This window comes from Chlorocebus sabaeus, chromosome 15 (genome assembly GCF_047675955.1).
Source record: "Chlorocebus sabaeus isolate Y175 chromosome 15, mChlSab1.0.hap1, whole genome shotgun sequence".
In the NCBI taxonomy this organism is placed as follows: domain Eukaryota; kingdom Metazoa; phylum Chordata; class Mammalia; order Primates; family Cercopithecidae; genus Chlorocebus; species Chlorocebus sabaeus.
The window spans coordinates 88,212,566-88,239,784 of record NC_132918.1 but is presented as its reverse complement, the minus strand read 5'-3'; the positions used below and the strand labels follow the sequence as shown (position 1 = coordinate 88,239,784).

Here is a 27,219-nt window from a genome sequence, read left to right as displayed (position 1 = left end):
TAAGATAACATCAGTAAGCAATTTATTAAAGAGCCTGCCATCCATCACAGGAATCTGCAACAGTAATGATGCACTGAAAATAAGTATTTACCCCAGGTTTTCTTTTTCCTCCTCCCAAATTCCTTCAATATCAATATCTCGTTGGTAAACTGTTAATAGTATTTTGTTCTTTGTCCTTTTGGAAACAAACCCAGGAATGAGAAGGCACCAACAGCAGCTGTCACAAACCCAACGGTACTTATTGCTCGGTTGGCCTATAAGGAAACAAGAAGCAAACAAAAAACACATCATATTCTAAAGACATGTCAGTGTCCTAAATGACGCTTTAGCCTGTTTCCTAAACTGAACATCTGTTTTCATGTATAATGGATACATTTAAAGTTCAATGCAAAATTAAAATTCTGCATAAAGATGAAGAAATGAATTTATAATTTTTATAATTATTTCAAACATGTAGATACATACATGTGGGTATATATGCCTCATATTTTTAAAGCACTCTGACAGTTTATAAACTCATTATCAACACAGTTCCCATTAGTCATAACAGTACACGGGTGAAAGAGGTTAACATACCACTCCTGTTTTGCCAAACTTGGGATATCACAAGTAATTTGCCTGAGATCATTCCACGAAGATGTTTAAAGATGATAGGCTGAGTCTTCTAAAACACACACTCTTCTCCTGTGCAGCTCCGGCCCCTTAAATAAACACTTTGGGTTGGCTGGGTCTACACCAAGGTAAGTATCGTGTGTGAGAGAGAGAGAGTGTGTGTGTGTGTGTGTGTATGTTTCTCTAAGGAGTGTCTATCAGCAAAATAATTCAGGGATGTCATCTGAGCTGAATACCCATAAGCTCTTATTTGGTAGACACAATTTCTCTTCTGATAAACAAACTTCAAAAAAGCCAATACTGATGTTAACTATCATGTCAAAAATTAATTTCTCATGTAGACAAACCACTCTCAAGATCAACTGTCCATAAAGGAAGTCAGACATTTATAGCTTTAAGGGTATTAATCATCATGATGAGGAAACTAATGAATATTCATGGTTTTCTTGGCACTCAACTAATATTGCCTTCCATTCAAATGGATTTGAGTGCAATTTTATGACCCAGAGGTCACATTCAGATACTTCAGAATTATCAGGTACTCTGAAAACATTTGTTCTCTCTGGGATTTAAGAATCAGATCTTTCATATAAAGCAAAATATTTTTCCCCAATGGCTCTGGAGAACCAGTCTAAGAGCTGGAAAGCCTAACCCAGGTCATATTTGAGCATGCCCTCTGTCTAACCACAGCCTTCCGCCATGGGGCCTGCCACTCACATGTTACTACAATGCAATGCTACCTCCCTAACTGCAGCTTCCCTTTTAGGAACAGGCACAAGGGCCAGGGCCAGGAAAGAGGCACACAACAGGAATCTTAGCTCCACGTGTTTGCAGCATGCGTTCACTCCACTACACCATCCTGTCATGGGCAGAGACTAGGCCTGTAATTGTGACCCACTCTCTCTGCTCCAACCCCCAGATGCCAGGGAGAGTGGTAAGGGCAAACAACTTGGCACTAGCCCTGACAAATCCTGTTTTACTTTATAATTTTGATTTTATTTGATTTCTTATCTGTTTTATTTATATTTTAATTAATCCTTACCTAAACTATTTCCTAGGAGAGAATCGGAATTCACTGTAGCACAGAGCTGCCCACATAATATATTGGGGGGGCGGTGGGGGAGAAGAGGCAGGAGGATGCAGGATGTAAGATAAAATCCCAAAGAAGGGGAAGAGTCACTAATTAGACAGGGATCAAGCCCAACCCTAGTACAATTCCAGGCAGACAGTGAGATCCCAAGAAGGTCTAACAGAGAGAAATGGGGTAGTCAAAAAAAAATACGAAGGTGCAATCGGTGTCTTTAAATAGAGGTGTCAAATGGTAGCAGGGTATGGCCCTTGGAAAATGGCAGGGTCCTACAGATAGTGTGCCCCAGCTAGGTGCAGCCCTAACTGACTAGGTATCTTTCAGCCACTACAAACACAAGATGTTAACGAAAGCCCACAAATTTAAGAGGGCTGGTTGGGGGATGGGCAACCTGATCCCAAACCATAATCCCTAGAGATGACACAGGCCAGATACCACGATCACAAAACCACTTTAAGCAGTGCCACTTTAAGACAGCTTCCCCACTTCCAAATGTTAATTTATTTCAAGTCTCATTCTAGATAATGAATCTCATGTAATTGGGACAATCCATTGGAGTTAGGAGTCATGGGATGTGATGTGCAAGATTACAACATCTCAGGATGTTCTTGTGAACCAGCGTGAATGAGAACTTTTACTTCATGGCTTACTTTGGATTATAAGGTCACCAAATCCAACTCTGCATTCTTTATCCTTTAGACGGCTTTCTGTCCATGTGCCATAATAACGGCCTCATTCTAGGGATCTGCACCTGGCCTAATGAAACATTCGCTGAATCTGGAGTGGCTGTGTCTAGACAGCAGTGTCGCGGGGACACAGATGTGTGGCAGGTTTATCAAAACGCTCCTTCCTGAGGCGTCCTAAGGCTGTGGTCATAGGTACTGAAGCACCATCAGAACGTGTTCATGTGTTGCCTTGTCCAGGCCTACTGAAGGGTGTGGGCCATCTTCAAAAAAGATAGAGACATTTTCATAATTTGGTCTATGAGAATAAAAAATGTTGTTAGAAATTTTGAAAAATACATAAAAGATAAGACACAAACTGAGAGAAAACAACTGTAGAAGACAAATCTGATAAAGGAGTGTTATCTAAAATATAAAAAGAACTCTTGAAATTCAACAATGGGAAAATGAACAGCTGAATTAAAAAACAGGCAAGATCATCAAGAGATACATCATCAAAGATGACATGCAAAGAAGCATATAAAAAGAAGCTCAACATTACACGTAACTAGGCAACTGCAAACTGAAACAAGATGCCTATTAAAAAGGTTAAAATTCAAAATACTGATAACATAAAATGCTGGCAAGGATGTGGAACAACAAGAACTCTCATTGCTGAGACTGCAAAATGCAAAATGATACACTCATTCAGGAAGACAGTTTGGCAGTGTCTTACGAAACTAAGAATATTCTAACCACGTGATCTAGCAATCACGCTCCTTGGTACTTACCAAAAGGAGCTGAATACTTAATGTCCACATAAAAACCTGCACATGGAGGTTTATAGTGGCTTTATTCATAATTGCCAAAACTTGGAAGCAACCAAGATGTCCTTTAGTAGATGAATGGATAAATAAGCTGTGGTAAATCAAGGAAATGGAATACCATTCAGTGCTAAAAAGAAATGAGGCATCAAGCCACAAAAGTACATGAAGAAACCTTAAATACATATTACTACGCGAAAGAAGTCAATCTGAAAAAAGTCACAAGCTACATGATTTCAGCAACATGATATTCTGCAAATGGGAAAACTATGGAGATGGTAAAAAAAAAAAAAATCAATGGTTGTCAGGGATTTGCAGGGAAGGAAGGATGAATAGGTGGAGTGCAGGAGTTTTAGGGCAGGAAAATTATTATTTATAATACTATAATAGTGGATTGTGTCATTTTAAATTTGTCCAAACCACAGAATTCGTAACACAACCAGTGAACCCTAATGTAAACTATGGACTTTGGTTGACAATGATGTATTAATGTTGGTTAATCAATTTTTCACAATGGTATGGTAATGATGATAGAGATGGCTATACTGGGTGGGGAAGGAGGAGAGAGTTCTACACTTTCAGCTCAATTTTGCTATAAAGCTAAAAACTGCTCTAGAAAATTGAATCTATTATTTTTTGTTTCAAATACAGAAAAGCACAAAGAAGAAAAAAAGATGAGATCATAATCCTACCCTTCTTACCTTTTTTATGCCTTACTAGTTTTTAAATAGCCATTCCCCAAGAAAACATTTCTAAGCTCAAGGGCCCTAAGCTTAAAGGAACTCAAAAAACTAATCTAATATTAGCTATTATTAGTAGTCATACTATTAGTTATTGATAACAATATATAATCCAGTTGCTGTTAGATCAAGATTTTATTGACTATGTTAACAAAGATCTATAAAATTCCTGGATACCGTTATGAAAAGTGATATCCACTATGGGCATGCTATTTATTGGGATGAATAATACATAATACAGTATGCTGAGAGACCTCAAATATCTCCATAATCTTTCAAACGACCTGTGTTGATTAGAAGACTGATAAACAGTGGGTCCAAGCACACTCCACTAATAATGGTGATGATGGGGTTCTCACTCAGGTCTGTGAACACCAAAGCTTAGGTAGGCTTTTAAGGCTGTCACTGCATCATCTTCATCAGAACCTGCCAGAAACAGGTTCTTACTATTTGTTGAAGAAAAATTAAGTTTTCATGGGTCTTGGGTCTAGATATGAAAGGTGAAATGATGATGGATTACAAGTTACAGTCAAGTAAGAAGATGGCTCTAATCTCTTTTTTAAAAACATTTAAAAAATTTGCTTATTTGTAACCACTTTACTGAAAACTGGCTGACATGCAAAAAGCTGTAGATACTTCATGTGTTCAACTTGATGTATCTGGAGATAAGTACACCCCCATGAAACCATCATTACAATCGATGCCATAAAGTTTATACATCACCTCCACCATGAAACCATCATCACAATCAATGCCATGAACTTATCCATCACCTCCACCATGAAACCATCATCAAGATCAATGCCATGAACTTATCCATCACCTCCACCATGAAACCACCATCAAGATCAATGCCATGAACTTATCCATCACCTCCACCATGAAACCATCATCAAGGTCAATGCCATGAACTTATCCATCACCTCCACCATGAAACCATCATCAAGATCAATGCCATGAACTTATCATCTCCACCATGAAACCATCATCAAGATCAATGCCATGAACTTATCTATCACCTCCACCATGAAACCATCATCAAGATCAATGCCATGAACTTATCTATCACCTCCACCATGAAACCATCATCACGATCAATGCCATGAACTTATCCATCACCTCCAAAAGCTTCCACCCACTCCCTTTGTTGGTTTGTGCTAAGAATACTTAACATAAGATCTAACCTCTTAGCAAATTTTAAAGTAGGCCACATAGTATCATTAATCATAGGCCCTATGTTGTACAGTATATCTCCAGAACTTATTTGTCTTGCATGACTGAAATTTTCTACCCTTTGACTAACATCTCCTCATTTCCAAAAATAAAATAAGTAAACAAATAAAAAATTGCTTGGTTAGTGCAGTGAACAACTTTGTCATTAACAAAGAAGAAGAAGAATGGAACCTATTTCTATCTATACACCACTAATTTTCAATGCAAAAGTGAGCAGGAATTTGTGTGTACCCTCTATGTTCTAGCTCAAAAGCAATTTATTGTTACATGTGAGCAGAACATTCATTATGTTAATACATTTCCTAATGAGAATGAATTTCCAATTATTTCCTAATGAAAACAAATACATCCTTCCATTATGTTCTATCTCCCATTTTCCCACACTTTTTTATTTAAAAACACATTTTTTAGATCTAATTAGCATACCACATACTTACCCGCTGAAATAATGTAGCTCAATGTTTTCAGTATATTCATAGACTTGTACAACAATCACAATTTTGAAACTTTTCATCATTCCAAAAAGATACCTCTTACCCTTTAGTAGTCTCCCCTCATTTGCCTCGACCCCCTCAGCCCCAGGCACCACTAATTTATTTTGTCTCTATAGAGTTCCCTATTCTAGGCATCTCATATCAATGAAATAATATAATATGTAGTCTTTTGTGATTGGCTAAGTAGGCAACTTGGCATATGTTTTCAAGGTCCATACTGCAGCATGTATCAGTACTTCATTTCTTTTTATTGTTGAAAAATAATCCATTGTATGGATATACCCCATTTTGTCTATCCATTGCCCATTAGATGGATATTTGAGTTATTTCTACATTTTGACTATTAGAACTGATGCTGCTGTAAACATTCATGTGCAGGTTTCTGTGTGGACATATGTTTCATTTATCTTGGATATATACCCAGGATTAGAATAGTGGAGTCATATAGTAATACTACATTTAATTTTAGAGGAATTGCCACTGTTTTCCAAAGGAGTTATATCATTTTACATGCCTACCAGAAGTACATGAGAGTTCTAATTTCTTCACTTCCTTGCCAACACTTACCATCTTTCGTATTATAGCAATCCTATTGGGTGTGAAGCGAAATCTCATTATGGCTTTGATTTGCATTTCCCTGATGAAAATATATATTCTAGATACATATCTGAAAAGGGTCCAGTATCCAGAGTACCTAAAGAAAACTTACTACTGAACAATTAAAAAGGCAAATAATCCAATTTAAAAACGGGCAAAAAGGCCGGGTGCAGTGGCTCACACCTGTAATCCCAGCACTTTGGGAGGCCAAGGCAGGTGGATCATGAGGTCAGGAGTTTGAGAACAGCCTGGCCAACATGAGACCAGCCTGGTCAACATGGTCTCTACTAAAAATACCAAAAAATTAGCTGGGCATGGTGGCAGATGCCTGTAATCCCAGCTACACGGGAGGCTGAGGCGGGAAAATAGCTTGAACCCATGAGGCAGAGGTTGCAGTGAGCCGAGATCGCACCACTGCACTCCAGCCTGGGAAACAGAGCAAGCCTCCATCTCAAAACAAACAAACAAAAACAACAAACAAACAAAAGGGCAAATAACCTCAATAGGCATTTCTCCAAAGGTGATATACAAATGGCCAATAAGCACATAAATTGATGCTCAACGTCATTAGCCATCAGGAAAATGAAAATCAACACCACAGTCAATTTGAATCTTGGGTAGAGGGAAGGGTAAGTAGGATTTTGAAAAATTAGGCTCAAGAGGTGCAGGGTTTAGATAACAGGAGGCTTTGCTAGCCTTCTTATACATGCCATTTTCCCAAGCTTTTGTGAGAACAATTATAACCTCATTTCTTACTCAGGATAGAAATGTATAACTGATCCACCATTTCAAAATACTGGAAGTCTTCGATAAATCTGAATTATTAAAATATTATGGTATTATCTTTCAAACTTTTAGTCACCTTTTAAAAAGTTTTCATAGGTAACAACTCACTGGAGTTTAATCTATTAAATTATTTTTCATATTTTAATATTTTAAATGAACACTTTATATGTATTTTGGATGAAGAGGACTTTCTTTTGATAATAGTTTTATATATCCATTATCTTGTATCACCTTAATATTCATTTTTAGTTTACTGGACTGGTGGGACAACACATAGGGAAAGACAAACATGCTGTTAGCTAGAAATCCGTCACACTACTAAACAATGGCAGTAACTGACAAAATTGTAAAGTACTTTAAAAATAAAGTCAATTAGTCTATCAAAAGTCATCCCAAAGCTCAGTGAATCAAACGATCTACTTAAAGGCACAAAATTTCATTGAAATTAGCAATTGCAAGGAAAGAGACAACATTCACAAGCCCGCTAAGACATGTCATTAGTTAGCCTCTGTCCACCAATGAAAAAAAATTTAAGAACAACCATCTGTGATATTGGTAAACTCCCACTCAAAAAACTCAACATCCTTTCCAACGTATTCTTTTCGGTATATGAGGTCACTGATTTGAGACTGCTGTATGGTGAAGTAACAGGAAAAAAAGAAAGACTAAAGGCAGTAAGACGGACAGAATGCTATGGTCTTGATTCTACTTCAAGTTCCTTCTAGCTCAAAATTCATAATATCCATGTTTTAGTCTCAGTTTGATTATTAACTTGTTGCAGGACCTTGCAAGTCCATTCTCTGTTCTTCAGTGTTCTCATACTTTCTGGTTCTTTTCATTTGGTTTGAGGCCTGGGAACCTTATCATAGCCAACAGTTATTCTTTTTTCAATGTAAGAATATCTCCTAAAGAAAACTCACCTGCTGTGAAACTCCTTCTCCATAGCGAAGCAACGTCACAAAATGTTCACAGTTATTGACAAGTAAGTTATAGGCCACTTCCTGTCCAATTACAAACTCTGACCGCTTTATAATTTCTTCCACAGGGAGAGGGGGGTACGTTTCATCGTATTTATTGTTTATCCTGTATGTGTCATTTCCCACAACATCCTTCAAGAGCTGCATTTTCACCAGGGCCTTACTGCTGAATACAGACTTGGCGCTTGTAAAGGACACAGGAATGCCATCTATAAAGGAGAATTCTGGTTAGTAAGGTATATAGTGACCCAGTCCAATGAACTCTAATGCCATCTAAAGACTTTGGAAATGCTGGCATGTCTAAACCTAGCCCTGTTCCTAACTTATTATTAAAGCAAAGCCACTTAATCTCATCAGCCTTAAGCAGTTATTCTGTAACTTAGCAGTAACACTTACTATTGTATGAGTGAGAATATAAGAAAAACTTTTTGAAAATGTATGATGTTCCCATAGAACAAATTGGGTGAGAACACTCTACTTATCCTTGGGAAATAAATTCTCTGTAAACTGGTATTATTAGAGATGTTGGTATGTGTGTCTAACATAGATACAGATATGATTATTGTCCACTTTTTCTACAAAGCAGTTTTTTGCTCAGCATCTGAACCCTTCCAAATTAATCTTGTAGAGTACACTGTTATTAGTAGGTACATCCTAGTGTCTAAGCTCCCTAAGTGTCTGAAACTTGTTTTTCAACTAAGCATCAATTTGGGGTCCAATTTCCTATTCCGAAACCTGCATGGTACCTCAGTCCTGTGAGAGGATGGTTGAAGTCAGGCTGGGGTCCTGCTTTTTTCTTGCCAGTTCCTTTGGCCAAAAAAAAAAAAAAAAAAAAAAAAAAAAAAAAAAGCCCCCTAACTCCTGAGCCTGAAGCGAACTTGGTAGGCACTGTCTACCAGACATGGCCCCAGGCAGTGACCTACCCACTTATGACAATGCCCCATGCCCCACCACTCCACCTTGGCCGCCTCTGCTCATAAGCATTTGCTAGTCCACCAGGAGCTACTGTATCTTTGGCCTGACAATGTCAGTACTTTAGGTTGGAGAGATGATTCCTCAGGGTAGAGGTCTAAAGCCAGGCTCCGGTCCTTGTCAAACTGCCCACAACTGCTATGTTTGGCCATGTTCAGGTCAACCATGAGAGAAAGAGTCTCCTCATAACTAGCGTTTAGAAACTTTCTCTTTTAGTAATGACTAAAAGCAAAACTTTTTTTCCACTAGCCTTCTGTCTGTCCTTCTTCTCACAGAATGTGAGATGTTCCAGTGAACATCTTACACATTCAAAGTTCTCACACATGACAAGTCCTCAGGGCACATATCTCCCAGTTAGAATTACTAAACATATTTTTAATAACCACATGCAAAAATTAGAAAATTAAAATTTGGAGAGGTAAACTGGCTAGGAAAATGTATCATGGTAGTTAACAATAGAATTGAGTATCTATCTACAGGGCCAAAGCTGAATGCTCAAACCACAATAATATGGAATTTAAGGCATGAAAATAAGAAAGCAGCATGAGTATCTCATATTATTTTCCAGGTATGAAAACTGCAGAGATAATGTAGATGTAAAGGGTTGTTTAGTATTAACCACCAGACTTTGGAAGCTCTGAATCATTAATATCATTTCATTTGTCATTTTCACTTATAATATTCTAAAATAAGAGGCAAATACTTTAAAATCTTGCAAAAAACCACTTCATTAAAAAGTATCAGAAGTTCCCAAGATAATAAAACTTAGGTCTATAAATACTTAAGGTAACCTGAGGAAAATACTCCAGGTTATTTATCTGTTATCTGCATACACTTTTTTTCTTTTTTTTTGATATGGAGTCTTGCCTTGTTGCCCAGGCTGGAGTGTAGTGGCACAATCTCAGCTCACTGCAACCTCCACCTCCCGGGCTCAAGTGATACTCCTGCCTCAGCCTCCTGAGTAGCTAGAACTGCAGGCGCCTGCCACCACACCTGGCTAATTTTTGTATTTTTTGTAGAGACAGGGTTTCACCACGTTGGCCAGGCTGGTCTTGAACTCCTGACCTCAACTGATCTGCCCGCCTTGGCTACCAAAGTACTGGATTACAGGCATGAGCCACCATGTCAGGTCGGCATATGCTTTTTATTAATAATTTGTGCTCATTTTTGAACATTTATAAAATACAGAAAAACAAAGCATATAAATGTACACAGGTATCATCCATTATCCCACCACCCAGAAGTAACTGCTAGTATTATTTTGATATACTTCGATTAGGACATTTACTAACACATGCATAGGTGCATGTACAGGTCTGCACTCCCGTGTGTACATATATTTTAGCAAACTGGGTATATGACATATTACATTTTTTCAACTTTTATTTTGGATTCCGAGGTTACATGTGCAGGTTTGTTACATGCATATATTTTGTGATGCTGAGGTTTCGCATATGGATGATCCCATCATCCAAGTAGTGAGCATAGTACCCAATACATAGTTTTTCATTCCACACCTTCCTCCCTCCTCCCTCCAATAGTCCCAGTGCCTACTGTTCCCATCTCTATCTCCATGTGTACTCAATGTTCAGTTCTCACTTGTAAGTGAGAACATAAGGTATTTGGCTTTTTGTTCCTGCATCAATTTCGTTAGGATAATGGCCTCCAGCTCCTCCACCCATGCTGCTCCAAAGGACATTATTTCCTTTTCATGGCTGTATTCCATGGTGTGTGTGTGTGTGTGTGTGTGTGTGTGTGTATCACCTTTTCTTTATCCAATTCACCACTGATAGGCATCTAGACTGATTCTGTCCTTCCTATGTGAATAATGCTGTGATGAACATACAAGTACATGTGTCTTTTTGGTAGAATAATTTATTTTCCTTTGGGTAGATACCCAGTAATACGATTGCTGGATCAAATGGTACTTCTCTTTTAAGCTCTTTGATAAATCTCCAATCTGCTTTCCACAGTGGCTGAACTAATTTACATTCCCACCAACAGTGTGTAAACATTCCCTTTTCTCTGCAGCATCACCAGCATGTTATTTTTTGACTTTTTAATAATCACCATTCTGACTAACGTGAGATGGCATCTCACTGTGGTTTTGATTTGCATTTCTGTGATGATTAGTGATGATGAGCATTGTTTCATAGGTCTGTTGGTTGCCTAAATGTCCTCTTTTCAGAAGTGTCTGTTCCTGTCTTTGGCCATTTTTAAATTAGATTATTTTTTACATGTTGATTAAATTCCTTGTAAATTCTGGATACTAGACTTTTGTCGGATGCACAATTTATGAATATTTTCTCCCATTTTGTAGACCATTTATTCTGTTGACAATTTCTTTTGCTGTGCAGAAGCTCTTTTGTTTACTTAGGTCCCACTTGTCAATGTTTCTTTTTGTTGCAATTCATTTTGGAGACTTAGACATAAATTATTTGCCAAAGCTGATGTCAAGAAGTGTGTTTCCTAGGTTTTCTTCTGGGACTTCTATAGTTTGAATTCTTTTTTTAAAATTATTATTATACTTTAAGTTCTAGGGTACATGTGCACAATGTGCAGGTTTGTTACATATGTATACAGGTGCCACGTTGGAGTTCATTTAAACTTTTAGTCCATCTTGAGTAAATTTTTGCACATAGTAAAAGGTAGGGGTCCAGTTTTTTCCTTCTGCATATGGCTAGCCAGTTATTCCAGCACCATTCATTGAATAGGAAGACCTTTCCCCATTGCTTACTTTTGTTGAATTTGTCAAAGATCATCAGATGGTTTTAGGTGCTTGGCTTTATTTCTGGGTTCTCTATTCTGTTCCCTTGGTCTGTGTGTCTGTTTTTGTACCAGTACTATGATGTTTTGGTTACTATGGCCTTCTAGTAGAGTTTGAAGTTGGGTAACGTGCCTCCAGCTTTTTTTAGTTTTTGCTATTTGGGCTCTTTTTTGGTTCCATATAAATTTTAGAATATTTTTTTCTAATTCTGTGAAGAATGGCATTGGTAGTTTGATAGAAATAGCATTGAATCCGTAGGCTGCTTTGGGCAATTTGAACATTTTAAAATTATTTCTTCCAATCCGTGAGCATGGAATGTTTTTCCATTTATTTGTCTCATCTCTGATTTCTTTTAGCAGTGTTTTGTAGTTCTCCGTGTAGAGATCTTTCGCCTTCTTGGTTAGATGTATTCCTAGGTATTTTATTTATTTGTGGCCACTGTAAATAGAATTGTGTTTTTAATTTGGCTCTCAGCTAGAATGTTATTGATGTATAAAAATGCTACTGATTTTTGTACACTGATTTTGTATCCTGAAACTTTACTGAAGTTTTTTATCAGTTCCAGGAGGCTTCTGGTGGAGTCTTCAGGGCTTTCTAGGTGCAGAATCAAATATTCAACAAAAAGAGGTAATTTGACTTATTTTTTTCCTATTTGGATGCCTTTTATTTCCTTCTTTTGCCTCACTGCTCTGGCTAGCACTTTCAATACTATGTTGAACAGGAATAGTCAGAGTGAACACCCTTGTTTTGTTTCAGTTCTAAAGGGGAATGACCCATTCAGTATGATGCTTGCTGTGGGTGTCTCATAAATGATTCATTATTTTAAGGTATGTTCCTTCAATGCCAATTCTGTTCAGGGTTTTTATCATGAAGGGATGTTGTATTTAATCAAAGGCTTTTCTGCATCTATCGAGATGATCATATGGTTTTTGGTTTTCACTCAGTTTATGTGGTGAATCATTTATTGATTTGTGTATGCTGAACCAATCTTCTATCTCAGGAATAAAGCCTACTTGATTATGAATTAACTTTTTGATGTGCTGCCACATTTGGTTTGCTAGTCTTTTGATGAGGATTTTTGCATCTACGTTCATCAGGAATATTGGCCTGAAGTTTTCTTTTTTTGTGTATCTCTCCTGATTTTGGTATCAGGATGATGCTAGTTTCATAGAATGAGTCAGGAAGGAGTCCTTCCTCCTTGAGTTTTTGGAGTCGTTTCAGTAGGATTGGTACCAGTTCTCTGTACACCTCCTGGAATTTGGCTGTGAATCCATCTGCTCCAGGGCTGTTTTTGGTTGGTAGTTTTTTATTTGTTATTGTTACTTATTCAATTTTGGAACTTTTTTCCTGGCTCAATGTTGAAAAGTTGTGTGTTTCAGAATTTGTCCATTTCCTCTAAATTTTCTAACTTATGTATATAGAGATGTTCATAATAGTCTCTATGGACCTTTTGTATTTCCGAAGGACTGGTTATAATGTCATCTTTGTCATTTCTGATGGCACTTCTTTGGATCTTTTTTCCTTTGTTAATCTAGATAGCAGTCTATCAATTGTGTTTATCCTTTCAAAAAACAAATTCTTTGTTTCATTAATTTTGTATGGATTTTTGTATCTCTATTTCTTTCAGTTTTTCTCCAATTTTAGATTTATTTTGTCCTGCTAGCTTGGGGTTGTTTTTTTTGTTGTTGTTGTTGTTTTTCCTAGTTCCACTACATGCAATATTAGGTTGTTAATCTGAGCTCCTTCTAACTTCTTAATGACTGTGTTTAGTGCTACAAACTTTCCTCTTAACACTGATTTAGGTGCATCCTAAAGATTTTGGTAAGTTGTGCCTCTATATTCATTAATTTCAAAGAACTTTTTGATTTCTGCCCTCATTTCATTTCCCACCTGTATTCTTCAGGGTTCTCTAGAGGGGCAGGACTAACAGGATAGATGTATATATGAAAGGAAGTTTATTAAGGAGTATTGACTCACACGATCACAGGTGAAGTCCCACAACAGGCTGTCTGCAAGGGGTGGAGCAAGAAAGCCAGTCCAAGTCCGAAAACCTCAAAAGTAGATAAGCCGATAGTGAAGCCTTTAGTCTGTGGCCAAAGGACCGAGAGCCCCTGGCAAACCACTGGTGTAGGTCCAAGAGTCCAAAAGCTGAAGAACTTGGAGTCAGATGTTCAAGGGCAGGAAGCATCGAGCATAGGAGAAAGATGGAGGCTAGAAGACTTAGCCAGTGTAATTCTTCCACAGTCCTCTGCCTGCTTTTATCCTAGCCTCACTGGCAGCTGATTAGATGGTGCCCACCCAGATTGAGGGTGGGTCTGCCTCTCCCAGTCCACTGACTCAAATGTTTATCTCCTTTGGCAACACCCTCACAGACACACCCAGGAACAATACTTTGCATCCTTCAATCCAATCATGTTGACACTAGATATTAAGCATCACACATTGATATTGAGGACCAAGCTGTTTAATTTCCATGTTTTGTGTAGTTTTGAGAACTCTTCTTTGTATTCATTTGTTTTTATTGCACTGTGGTTCAAGAGTGTGCTTGGTGTGATTTCAGTTCTTTTGAATTTATTAAGACTTGCTTTATGACTGAGCATGTGGTTAATCTTTTTCAAATAAATACCATATTAAGACCATCTTCCCTGCCATAAAACATGTCCAGATACAAGACTTTTAACAGCTGTTACAGATGCTGTTATTTATATCTATCCAGCACCAAATCCCACCATTGCCTATTTATTCCTGGAAACAACTCTGTCTGAGCCAATCACAGTATTCCATTCTCTTGGGCACAGCGATAGTCTGGCAATGAACATGGGCCTCACACCGGAGTGACTGGAGTCTGTCTCCATGATTCTTTAACTGTAACAGGTAGTTACAGTTACCTCTTTCGTGTTGGGTCAAAAGAACCTAAAAGTCAGAACCTAAAGCTGCTTATGGTCATCAGTTTAGTTTTTTAAAGAGACATAGTCTGGGAAAATGAAGAGAGCATATAGAAAAAAAATGCAGATGTGTGACGGAGAGTCTAAATAGTGGTTAAACCCCTAGATGTAGGCATCTCTGAGGCCAGCACCACCTCTGCTCTTTCTGCAGTTTCCCTCCGTGAAGCAATGAAGATTCCTCAGTAAAGAATATTAGATAACTAATATTATGTGGCTAAATCTTAATTCATTTAATCATTCCCCTATCGAACATATGCCATTGTCTACTTTAACCATTATAAATGACGCAGAAGTGAATATCATTACACAGAAATGCTCGTCTACATCTCTAAATACTTCCCCAGAATAGATTCCTAGAAGTACAATTACAGGGTCAGAGAATACAAACCCGTCTAAGGTTCTAGTCCTTATCAATTTATATTACCATCAACAATACCTTTATGTTCATTTCACTATATTCTTATCAACACTGCTGGTTATCACTTTTTAACCTTTGCTAATGAGATAGGCATGAAATATTTTATTGGTTTATTTTACAATTCCTAGGCCAGAAAGTTGAAATTTTTTCAAAAAGTGTATTAGCTTTTGCTTCTCTTCTTTTACTAACTGTTCCTAATTCTTTAACCATTTGTTTGTTGAGGTTTTACTGTCTGCTGTCCCCTTGACCTCGGATACTATTTCTACAGATAGCATCTGACCGGTTTCTTTACCTCTTTTATGTTTTTCCTCAAATGCCACTTTCTTAAGAAATTTTCCTGACCACTTCATTTAAAATCACAGCATCTCCACCCACCACGTTCTGCCCTCAGCACTTCTCATCCTACCTTCTTATTTCTTCTGTATCACTTATCACAATTTTAGCATTTGTGTAACTTGCTCATGGTCTGTCCCTGCTTACTAAAATGTAAACTCCACCATGCAGGGAGATGTCTGTACACCCCCAGCACTTAGAATAGCATTCAGAACATACTAGGTGATCTATAAATAGGTGTTGAATGAATTGAAATAACCTATTTGTGTGATATGTAAAGAAATGAACCTTGCCATGTTTGTGGCAAATATTTTTCCCAGCTGGTTATTTACTTTTTAATTGTAATTTTTTAAATCCAGAGGCTTTAAAATTTAATGTGAATGGCCTCTGTGATTTCTTCAATGCTGCTTTGGTTTCAGAATATCCTTCTCTAAACCTAGGTTAGTTAGATTTATCTGCTTTCTATATTTTATTTCTATTTTGTTTTGTTTATTATTTCACCCATGATTCCTTCCTGTAACAAGAACACTAAAAATCTGCTCCCAGGAGCCACTGGAAATAAACCTCACCTACAGGCGCTATGTTGATAACATAACCGTCACCCAAGTACAGGGCCCAGTGCTGATAGCCAGGACGGAACACTTCGATCAAGTCCCCTGGGCAGGGGTTGCCAGGGTAGTTCAAACTGAAGCAATCATTAAACGCCATCTGCAATGACAAACACAAAGAAGAACTAGCTAATACAACTTGCCAAAAGAAAATCAGTTTAAGACATCCATAAAAGCAGAATGATACAGAATTTATTGAGACTGCATTCCATACTAAAGACTTAGAATCACGACCCTGTCCTTTTCTTTGAATGATTCTAACACTGAATTATGTGTGCACAAGGGGACAAGTAGAGAAATAATTTGTCTTGTTTTACTTAATTTTCTATAGTAATGCTTCTCATCCCAACCAATTTCAGAGCCCCTTTACAATAACAAGCATTCTGTAATTTTCTCTTTAAATCTAGAAATCCATGGAAAATATAACTTACACAGATTTAAAAAATATCAAGGATTAAATATTAAAATATGGTCTATTTAGGATAAAAAGGGGAAATCGGAAAGTAAATTTATAATATCTGTTTACTAAGTAAATGTTCAGTCTATGACTATACTTAAGGATATAAAAAAGGATTTATATGCTTACACTTATTTAGCATGAAAAAGTCAGAATTCAGGAGCAATAAAATCAGATCAGAAGTCTTTCAACCTTTTATACAGCAGTATAGTAAAATCAAGAAGCAGAGGTATGGGCGGATGCTAACATTCAACATTCTGAGGGTACTAAAACTCTGCAAAAACACCATGTATTACAAAACCTACTCTGTCACTTCATTTAAGTAGGGTTGGATTCCAGGCTCAGATGGATGTCCAGTCAGATGTTCAAATTAATGTAGGACATGGAATATTTCTTTCTGGTTTAAAACTATACTGTGTAGTGTAGCATGTATAGGTACTCTGGCTTGCACCCACTAAATATCAGTAAATGCCCTTTGTCATTATAACAATGATAAATGCCACCACAGATTTTCACGACTCTCCTTCCTGCCCCACTTACTGCCAGATTCCTCACTTACTGATTCCAGAAGCCATGCGAGGTGGTCAACAGCAGACGCAGGACAACTTGGAAAGCTGGGGAGCTCATCACATTGATGAACATGTTTCAAATTCTAAGTTTGGTCATTTTTTTTTAAGTCAATACTTTTTAGAAAGAACACATAAGTATCTCACAGCTGATTCTTATGAAAGGTTCTATTTTCTATGTATGGAATAGAAGTAGAATGACTCAGCAAGAGGAGATTATGTACATCTATCAACAAACAAAGGAGGATTTAAATGCTGTATCTATGTTGAATCTTTAATTGACAACAGCGTGTTCCTCATCATTTCACTCTAATGCAGATATATATGCTCATTTACAAAACAAATCCAAGTGCCAGAAATAGAAACTTTCAAATCATCTAAATTATAATTATAATAGCAGAGACTAAGGACTTGGGAATACAGGCTATCATTTTTCTGGCACTCTAAAAGTCTTTTTTATAACAATTAATATTAGAAGGGTGTTTTCCCAAGTATTTGTATGCCATCTGTTGAAAAGTTCAGTCATCACACTGTCACAGAGATGTGGCCAAATGCAAGCTGTGCATCTGTTGAAAAATAACTATTAAAACAACTTTATGAAAACCATTAAGTCTAACCACCCTCTCAAATATGTTTGCATCTTATTAATATGGCAGTTCGTAATTTGGCCACATGGGTACTAAAAGGAAAAATAGATAATACACTGTGATATAAACAAACACATTTTCTGTGAATAGGAATCAGCAAACACACAAAGCTGCCTGCTATGATTCCAAGATGCAGCCAGAGTATACGATAATAACCACCATTTGAATGGTGAGCACTTTCTAGGGCAATATTTTTTCAAATGCACTATCTCAACCCTATCTAACTGCAAAAAAGAAAAAATACACAACTATTTGAGTGTGTTATGTTATTATCTCACTTTACAGATAAAAAGCTAAAGTAGCAAATACCAACTTTTGGAAAATACCCACTGAAACCCTAATATATAAAATATAGAAGAAAAATAACTTGACTAGGTATTAATGATGTGAGCTCTTCTCTTAGTCTTCTACTTGACACTTGTTAGTTCTGTAAGTTTGGGCAGGTCACTGGAACTGAGTCTGTTTCCTCGTGTTGAAAACAGGTATTATAAGCCTGATTTTGTTTATCTCAAAAAGCTGTTTGCAAGTAACCCTTAGGGAACTGGTAAATAGCTTTTGCAAGTAACCCTTTGGGAGCTGGTAAAAAACTGCTGCAAATGCTCTGTGAATTGGCAAGAGCTAAACAGGTGGATGATAAGAGAGACATTGAGACTGGTACACGGTTAATGTAGGATTTTAGTTCCTTATGCTCTCTTCCAGGCATGATAATTCCGTAAAATAAACGATTCAACTGTAAAATTCTAATATATTTAACAACTTTTCAATTTCTGACATATAAATTGATTCATAAACTGTTAAGTTAATCGATTTCATAAAGTCTATCATATTTATAAAGAGAAATAAGATTTCATAAGAGTAATCCCTCAAGAAACTAACGAGGAATCTGAAGGCTAACATGCAAGGTAAAAAGTGAGTTATGATACTGAACACTTAGAATCATAGCAATGGACTACAGAAAGGTACTTCAGATATTATCTAATCTAATGGTCTCCAAACTTGTTTATAGCAGTGGGTACCATGTCAAAACACGTATCAAATAGAAGCATAAAAATATAAAGCCTAACAAGCAACACTGCCTTGAATGAAGTCAGGGACAGCATGAGAGCCCTACTCACCACTCACCCACATTGCTGCTCCTGTTGAGGATTCCTGAGACCCCAGAACTTCCAGGAATGCAGCTTAAATGATACCCATCTAGTCCTAGTCCAATCTCCTCATTTTTAGACAAAGAAAACAAAACCAGGCAGGTAGTTTAACTGGTGAATGTCATACACTATTATATAAAAGATTTTTGACAACTGATGCTGAAACAATTAGACATCCATAGGCAAACAAACCAACCTTGACCTAAATTTCATACCTCACACAAAAATTATTTCAAAATGGATAACAGACTTAAATGTAAAACTATAAAATACAGAGAAAAACATAGGAGAAAAATTTTTAGGGTCTAGGGTAGACAAAGCGTTCCCAGACTTGATACCAAAAGTATGATCCTTACCAGGAAAAATTGGTAAATTGATTGTCCTTAAGATTAAAGACTTTTGTACTATAAAAGATCCTGTTAAGATGAAAAGATGGACTACAGAGTGGGCGAAAATATTTGCAAACCACATATGTGTGAAAGAACTAGTATCTAGAACATATAAAGGACTCCCCAAACTCAACAATAAAAAAGCAAACAATACAATTAGAATGTAGGTTATATGGTTTGGATATTTATTACTGCCAAATCTCATGCTGAAATGTAATCCCCAGTGTTGGAGGTGGGGTCTGGTGGGAGGCATCTGGATCATGGGAGTGGATCCCTCATGAATGGCTAGTGCCAACCCCTTGGTGATGAGTGAGTTCACAAGAGATCTGGTTGTTTAAAGGAGTGTGGTACCTCCCACCGCCCCTTGCTCCCATTCTCACCATGAATACACCTGGTCCCCCATGCCTTCCACCATGATTGTGAGCTTCCTGAGGCCCTCACCAGCAGCAGATACCAGCACCATGCATTCTGTACGCCCTGTGGAGCTGTAAGTCAATTAACTCTCATTTCCTTATAAATTACCCAGTCTCAAATATTCCTTTATAGTAATGCAAACAGACTAATTTCACCAAAGAAAATACATAGATGTCAAGAAAGCCATTAGTCATTAGGAAAATGCAAATTAAAACCACAATAAGCAGACCTCAGCAAAATGGTGTAATAGGAGGCTCCCTGACTATCCCTTCTCCCACAAACACACTAAGGAAACACCTACACACAGATCAATTCTCTCCAAAAGAAAGGCAGAATCCAGCTGAAAGACGCCTACACACTAGACAAAGAAGAAAATATCCACATCAAAATTGGTAGGAAAAGTGGAGACACACTCATGCACAAACCCCACCCTATGCACAGTGTCTTATAATCAGGAAAGGAATCCCAACTCCTAGCATGGTCCCAAGGAGTAAGGGGCTTGTACCATACACTTAATGTTCAACTTTTACCATCCCTTTCAAAAGGCTTGGCTCTTAAATCGCTGTGTCTGAGAAATAGTAGGAAAAAGGCATTGGAGAATTTCCCTCAAGCACAACAAACAAAGGGAGGTTTCAAACCCTGAAAGCTCTGTTCGCTGCTGTAGTGCCCAGGATCAATCCAGCTTCCAATCTCTCCCTGGAAAGGATTTGACTACGTTCTTTTCCAGGAGTTCAATGTGGTACTGGTCTCTAATACGCCAGTATCTGGGAGCCTATACAGCAAATAAAGAATAAACCTCTTCAAGCCTAAACAAGGATAATATTCCCACCATCTTCATTAGTTTGTTCTAGTGACAAATCCATCCCTACAATTTCTGAAAGGAAAGAGGTTGGAGGCCTCTGCCAGCAAGAACATGCTTTCTTGCCTGGTTTGTTCCTGAGATAAATTTCTGCAATCTCTCGTGCAAGTGAAGCTGGGGGATCTCTCCATGCCTGAGAAGCAAAAAGGGCATTCCTGTATCTTTTTCCCTGGCTTGCTTCTGTGATAACTCCAGACTAGAAGCCTCTCCCTGCAAGAAAAGTCTGAGACTTCTTGCTTGAACAGGAGATAGGCACTTGTTGCCCTTCTTCCCCCTGCTTGCTCCAGCAACAATCCAGTCCAGCGATCTCTCTGTTGAAAGAAACTGGAGACCTCTGCCAGCAAGAATGGGAGGGATGGAACTCCCACACCTTTTCCCCTGACTTGCTCTGGAAATAAACTCCTTTAATTTCCAATGGGAAAGAGGTGGGGGAGGGGAGCAGGGGGGCTGCTTCTTCATGTCTGAAAGGGAAAGTGGGCACTCCTTGCACCTTCCTCTATGGCTTGTTTTAGTAATAACTCTAGACCAGAAGTTTTTCCCTGCCAGGAGGGTGTGAGACTTCTGCTTGTTCCAATGGGAGAGTGGTTACTTCCCCTACACCTTTTCCTCTGGCTTGTGCCAGTAAGAAATCCAGACCTGCAGACTTTCTCTGGAAGTAGTTTCTGCACACATGGAGTGCTCTAACTTTTATAGTGTTCACCCAAGAGACAGGCTTCTAGTCTGAGAGCTGACACGAGTTCTTCACTTTTGAGTCTCCTAGACAACAAAGAACAAAAAGGTGGCTTTTTAACTTGAAAATGTTCAGCAGCAATCTCTCCTCCAATGTGAGCAGTCTATCAAGAATAAAGGCATCTGCCTCAGACATTCTCCTTGGTACAGGGCAGAATGAATGGGAGATTTAATTCTGCTCTAAGCTTCTCTACAAAGAAAAAAGAAACTGGAACACACAACTAACACTGCAGTCTCTCCAGCTGCATTTCAAGGGACTGGCTTTTATCCCACCTCTCTCAAGGCAATAACTTGAAACTCTTTAATTTGGGTTGGGAGGGGGCACTAAGAATAAAAAATAGCAGATTTTACAAGCAAAAACAAGTTAGTGGATTCTAAAAATCTTTGACGAGGCTGATTGGAAAGGAACATCTCCTACACAAGACCAGTCTAGGAAGACTGAGAAAGGTGGTTCTTTTATCTAATGTGCAGAAAACAACATAGGGAATGGAGGAAAATGAAGAAACATAGAAATATGTTACAAATAAAAGAACAAGATAAATTAAATCTCCAGAAAGTGACTCTAATGAAATGTAAATATGTGATTTATCTGACAGGGAATTCAAAAGGACAGTCATAACAATGCTTACTGAGGTAGGGAAAACAATGCATGAAAAAACTGAGAACTTCAACAATGAGACAGAAAATATTAAAAAGTACCAAACAAACCATCAAACTGAATAATATAACTGAACTGAAAAATCCAATAAGGAGGTTCAACAGTAGAATAAATCAAGCAGAAGTAAGAATTAACAAACTTGAATACAGGTCATTGGTAAATCCTAATTTGAGGACTGAAAAAAGAATGAAAAAGAGTGAAACAGTCTAACAGCCTTAGTGGACAGCATTACACAGAATATGTGAATTACTGTTGTACAAAAAGGGAAGAGAGAAAGGGACAGAAAATATATTCAAAGAAATATAGCAAGTCTTCATTTAATGTCATTGATAGGTCCTTGGAAACTGTGACTTAAAGCAAAACAACATATAATGAAAGGAATTTTCTCTCATCAACATAATGAAATGACATCGAATAAAATGATGTTATTCAAAAACCTGCTATAAATCATTTTGCTTAAAGTTGCAGTTTCCAAGAACCTATGAGCATTAAATGAAAATCTACTGCAATTGCAAAAACCTTCCTAAGTGTGGGGAAGGAAAAAGAAATCCAGAAGCTTGACAAACACCTAATAGGATGAAACCAAAGCAAACCACATCAAGATACACAATAATCAAATTGTGGAAAGTTAAAGACAAAGAGAAGATAGGAAAGCTTTAAGGGAAAAGCAACTTGTTACATAAAAGTGGACCCCCATCAGATCTTTCAACAGAAACCCTGTAGGGTAGAAAAGAATAAGATATGGTCAAAGAGCTGAAAGAAAAAAAAAAGAAAAAACCCTGCCAACCAAGAACACTATACTCAGCAATCCTGTCCTTCAAAAAGGAAGAGAGGAAGGGGAGCTTTAAAAAACACTTTCTCAGACAAACAAAAGCTGAGGGAATTTATCACAACTAGACCTGCCTTACAAGAAATACTAAAAGGGGTACTTCACATTGAAGGAAAATATCACTAAGTAGCAACATGGAAATACATAAAAATAAAAACTCACTGGTAAAAGTAAGTATATAGTCAAACACAGAACACTCATACTGTAATGGCAGCATGAAAATAAATTACATCTCTAATATAAAGGTTAAAAGAAGAAAAACTATTCAAAACACATATAGCAACCATACTTTGCTAATGGACATGACAAAAACTATTTTAAAAAGTGTCAACAAAAACAAATTGTTGGAGGGGACAGTAAAAGTTTAGAGTTTGTATGAGTGATCATAGTTAAGTAATTACAAGCTTAAAATAGCTTGTTATTAGTATAAGATGTTTTATGTAAGTCTCCTAGTAACCACAAAGGAAAAATTCTTAGTAGACACACAAAAGATAAAAATAAAGAATTCAAAGCATACCACTACAAAAAATCATTAAATTGCAAAGGAAGCAAGCAAGAGAGGAAAACAGAAAACAAAAGATCTACAAATTAACCAGAAAACAACAAAACAGCAACAGTAAGTTCTTACCTACCAATAATTACTTTGAATGTAAGTGTATTAAATTCTCCAGTCAAAACATATTGAATGGTTCAATGGATTAAAAAAAAGACCCAACTATATGCTGCCTACAATAGATTAACTTCACCTCTCTTAACCTTTAACAACACACATAGCTGACAATGAAGAGATGAAAAAAGATATTCCACACAAAACGAAACCAACACAAAGTGGGAGTAGCTATACTTCTATCAGACAAAATAGACTGCAAGTGAAAAACTGCAGAAAGATATGAAAAGTTATTATATAATGATGAAGGGGTCAATTCATAAAGAAAATATAACAATTATAAATATATATACACTCAATATCAAACCACCTAAATATAAAAAGCAAGTATTAATAGATCTGATGAGAGACATGGACTGTAATACAATAATGTCCCACTTTCAACATTGGACACATCTAGGCCAAAAATCAACAAGGAAATATTGAACTTGAACTATACTTTAAGCCAAATGGACCTGACAAATATTTACAGAAAATTTCATGTAACAACAATTGAATATACATTTTTCTCAATTGACATGGAGTGTTCTCCAGGAGAGATATGTTAGATCATAAAGCAAATCTCAACAAATTTAAGAAGACTGAAATCCTATCAAGTATTTCTTCTGACCACAATGGCACAAACCTATAAATCAATAACAGGAGGAATCTTGGAAAACTCACAAATACGTGGAAATTAAATAACATGCCCCTGAACAACCAATGAGTCAAACAAAAAATTAAAAGGAAAATTTAAAAATATCTTGAGACAAAGAAAAAGGAAAAAAACCCCAACAAAATCCAAAATGAAAGAGGAGACATTACAACTGATATTGATGCAGGATTTTTTACTCCTTAGCTCAGCTAGGTCTGGGCTCTTGTCTCATGACCAGAATAATTAGGTACAGACACTTGAAGAGTGACTGGATTAGAATTTATTAAGCATAAGGAAAGTTCTCAGCAGAGAGAGGGGTCCTGAAAGCAGGTTGGTAATTGCCCCCTCACAGCTGAATACAAGGGCTTTATATATAACCTGATGACACTGAGTTCCCTATCTGTACAAGGCATGAATTCAGTCAGGTGGCTCCACATATTGCTCCAGTGTGCATGCGGGCCCTTAGTCTGCTGCGGGCATGTTTAGGCAAGTCCCTTGTGCAAGTTCCCTTATCTGCACAAAACATCTGGTGTAAGCACTTGTGGGGTGAGTCAGAGGTTCTCTGGGGATCCTTTACTTACTGTCTGCCTAAAGCAAGCTGACTAACTCCTTTCAATATCCCAGAAATACAAAGGATCATTGTTAGGCAGGAATCTAGACCCAACCAGGCGGCATTACCTGGTGTAGCAGGCCTTTTGTTAAAGACTCCCTTCACCCTTGTACACACCCGCAGACTTGCATACGTCACAGGTTCCGGCTGGGCAACCACACTCCCCCATGACCTGCAGCTCACCTGCATTCCACAAGTTCGTAAACAGCAGTTTCAGTTAACAGTTTCCAAAGACCCCTTCCTCGTGACCCTTACTCAACTCCTGCCCTAGTAGTTTCAAGACCCCCCAGGCCCTGTTTGCACAACCAGCTTCCCTCCCTCTCGGGCTATAAAAAGCCCCTACCCTCCTCCCTCAGCACGACTTCCTTGGCTCGCACCTTTGGACCCAGGAACCTCGCACACGAGTCCTAAGGCTATTCTCACTGCCATTTGCCTTGTGTCTTTGTTCCCGGTTTGGCTCCAGCCTCAGTTTACCTTTACAACTGGTGCCGAAACCCAGGAGGAGACCCCCCTCCCTGGACCCCTGGCGGGTCGGGCAGGCTCTCCTCTCTCCAAGCCAGGACCTCCTTTCCAAGCCAGGAGCCATTTCACCAAATCCAAGACTCAATTCGATCACTGCTGGGTAAGTTTTCCCCCGTCCTGTAAGCTCCCTCCAGGAAGTCCCTGTCCGAAACGCGTGGCCACGTCAGGGGCTCCCTCCAGTCAACTGTGACCTTGGCATCAGGGACTAGGAGACGTCCAACCTCCCTGGAAGCCACCGTACCCCGCACTCCATGTGGCAGTGAGAGGATGCTCCCATTGCCACCGGACTGCCCGCCTTAGGACCATGGGAACTACCCAGTCCAAACCAAACAAAAAATCCCCTCTGAGGTGCCTCTTGGCTAATTTCTAGACTTTAAGTCTCAGCCAAGACCTAAAACAAAAGCGGCTCATTTTCTTCTGCACAGTAGCATGACCGCAGTATAAATTGGATAATCAGTCTCAGTGGCCTGCAGAAGGCACTCTAGACTTTAACATCCTCATAGATCTCACCAACTTCTGCAAGAGACTAGGCAAATGGTATGAGATACCCTATGTTCAAGCCTTTTAGGACTTGCGTTCTCACCCAGATCTCTGCACTCAATGCTCGTTAGCTCAGGTCCTACTCGCAAAGTCTCTTCCCTCAAGCAAGGAGAGGGATGATTCCTCCTCTTTTTCTGAGCCTCCTGACACCTATCGCGGCCACCCCTTCGGTATCCCACCCAACCTTCTCCTTACCCTGACCCACCATTATCCCTGTCCTCATCAGCGCCTCCCCTCCCTTCCGCCCCTCCTGTGCCCTCGCCGAACCCGACAGATTCTGTCTCCCCTACCTTCACCTCCTCCCCTTCCTCGCCTGTCTCAGCCCATACTCGGTCCAGGACCGACCTCCTGTGTCTCTTGCGAGAGGTGGCAGGCGCCAAAGGAGTAGTCTGGGTCCATGTGCTGTTTTTGCTGGCAGACCTGTCTAAGATTGAAGAGCATGTACGTTCTTTCTCGGCCAACCCCACTCAGTATTTCAAAAAGTTCAGATACCTGTGCCAGGCGTATGACCTCACCTGGCATGATCCCCATGTCGTTATGACCTCAACCCTGTCCCCTGAGGAATGGGAGCGTATCCTAGCGGCAGGCAGGTAGCACGCTGACCAGGTTCATTTAACTGACCACGCCATGCCAGTTGGCACTGAGGCGGTGCCCTCAGCCAAGCCCAACTAGGACTACAGGTTGGTCAGGCAGGCCGCTGCCGCTGAGATATGATGGTCCAGTGCCTTCTTGATGTGCGCATACAGGCAGCCTCCAATAAGTCAGTCAATTTTAGTAAGTTAAAAGAGGTAGTCCAAGGCTCAGATGAAAATCCGGCTGTTTTTCTTAACTGACTGGCAGAGTCACTTATTCAGTACACCTGCCTTGACCCTCCCTCCCCCGCAGGAGGAGCCATCTTAGCTTCATACTTCATTTCTCAGTCGGCCCCTGATATCCAAAAAAAATTTAAAAAGGCGGAGGAAGGCCCTCAAACTCCCATCCAGGATTTAGTCAAACTGGCCTTCAAGGTCTGCAACTCCAGGGAGGAAGCAGCTGAGGCCCAATAACAGGCCAGGCTAAAACAGAAGGTACAACTCCAAACCCAGGCCTTGGTAGCAGCCCTGAGGCCGGCCGGCTCCAGGAGCTCCCAGAAAGGAGGTACCCGAGCACCACCTGGTGCCTGCTTCAAGTACGGCAACAACAGCCACTGGGCCAGGCAGTGCCCTAACCCAAAGGAGCCAACCCGCCCCTGTCCGAACTGTCGGCGGATGGGCCACTGGAAGTCAGACTGCCCCAACCTAAGGACGGTCGCTGCGCCTCCACGTGACGACCCTCCTCCAGGTATTGGAGGCGCCTTCCAGCTCCTCCACACTGACGAAGATCGAAGAGGCCCAGACTCAGGAACCCCTCTCACTCTCGCCAAGCCCAGCGTTATGCTCCAGGTAGCAGGTAAGTCCATATCTTTCCTCATGGACACAGAGGCTACCTACTCTGTTTTGCCTTCCTTCAGTGGCCCCAG

At 39.0% G+C, this 27,219-nt stretch overlaps 1 protein-coding gene across 1 annotated transcript in view; it reads right to left on the bottom strand.

Annotated features, from left to right (window-relative positions):
- Positions 1 to 27,219, bottom strand: part of PLAAT1 (phospholipase A and acyltransferase 1) — a 35,451-nt gene continuing 8,232 nt past the window's right edge. The window contains 3 exon segments of the mRNA XM_008009545.2: positions 1 to 254; positions 7,956 to 8,221; positions 16,017 to 16,155. Coding sequence (XP_008007736.2) covers positions 153 to 254; positions 7,956 to 8,221; positions 16,017 to 16,155 — 507 coding nt within the window. The 3' untranslated portion in view covers positions 1 to 152.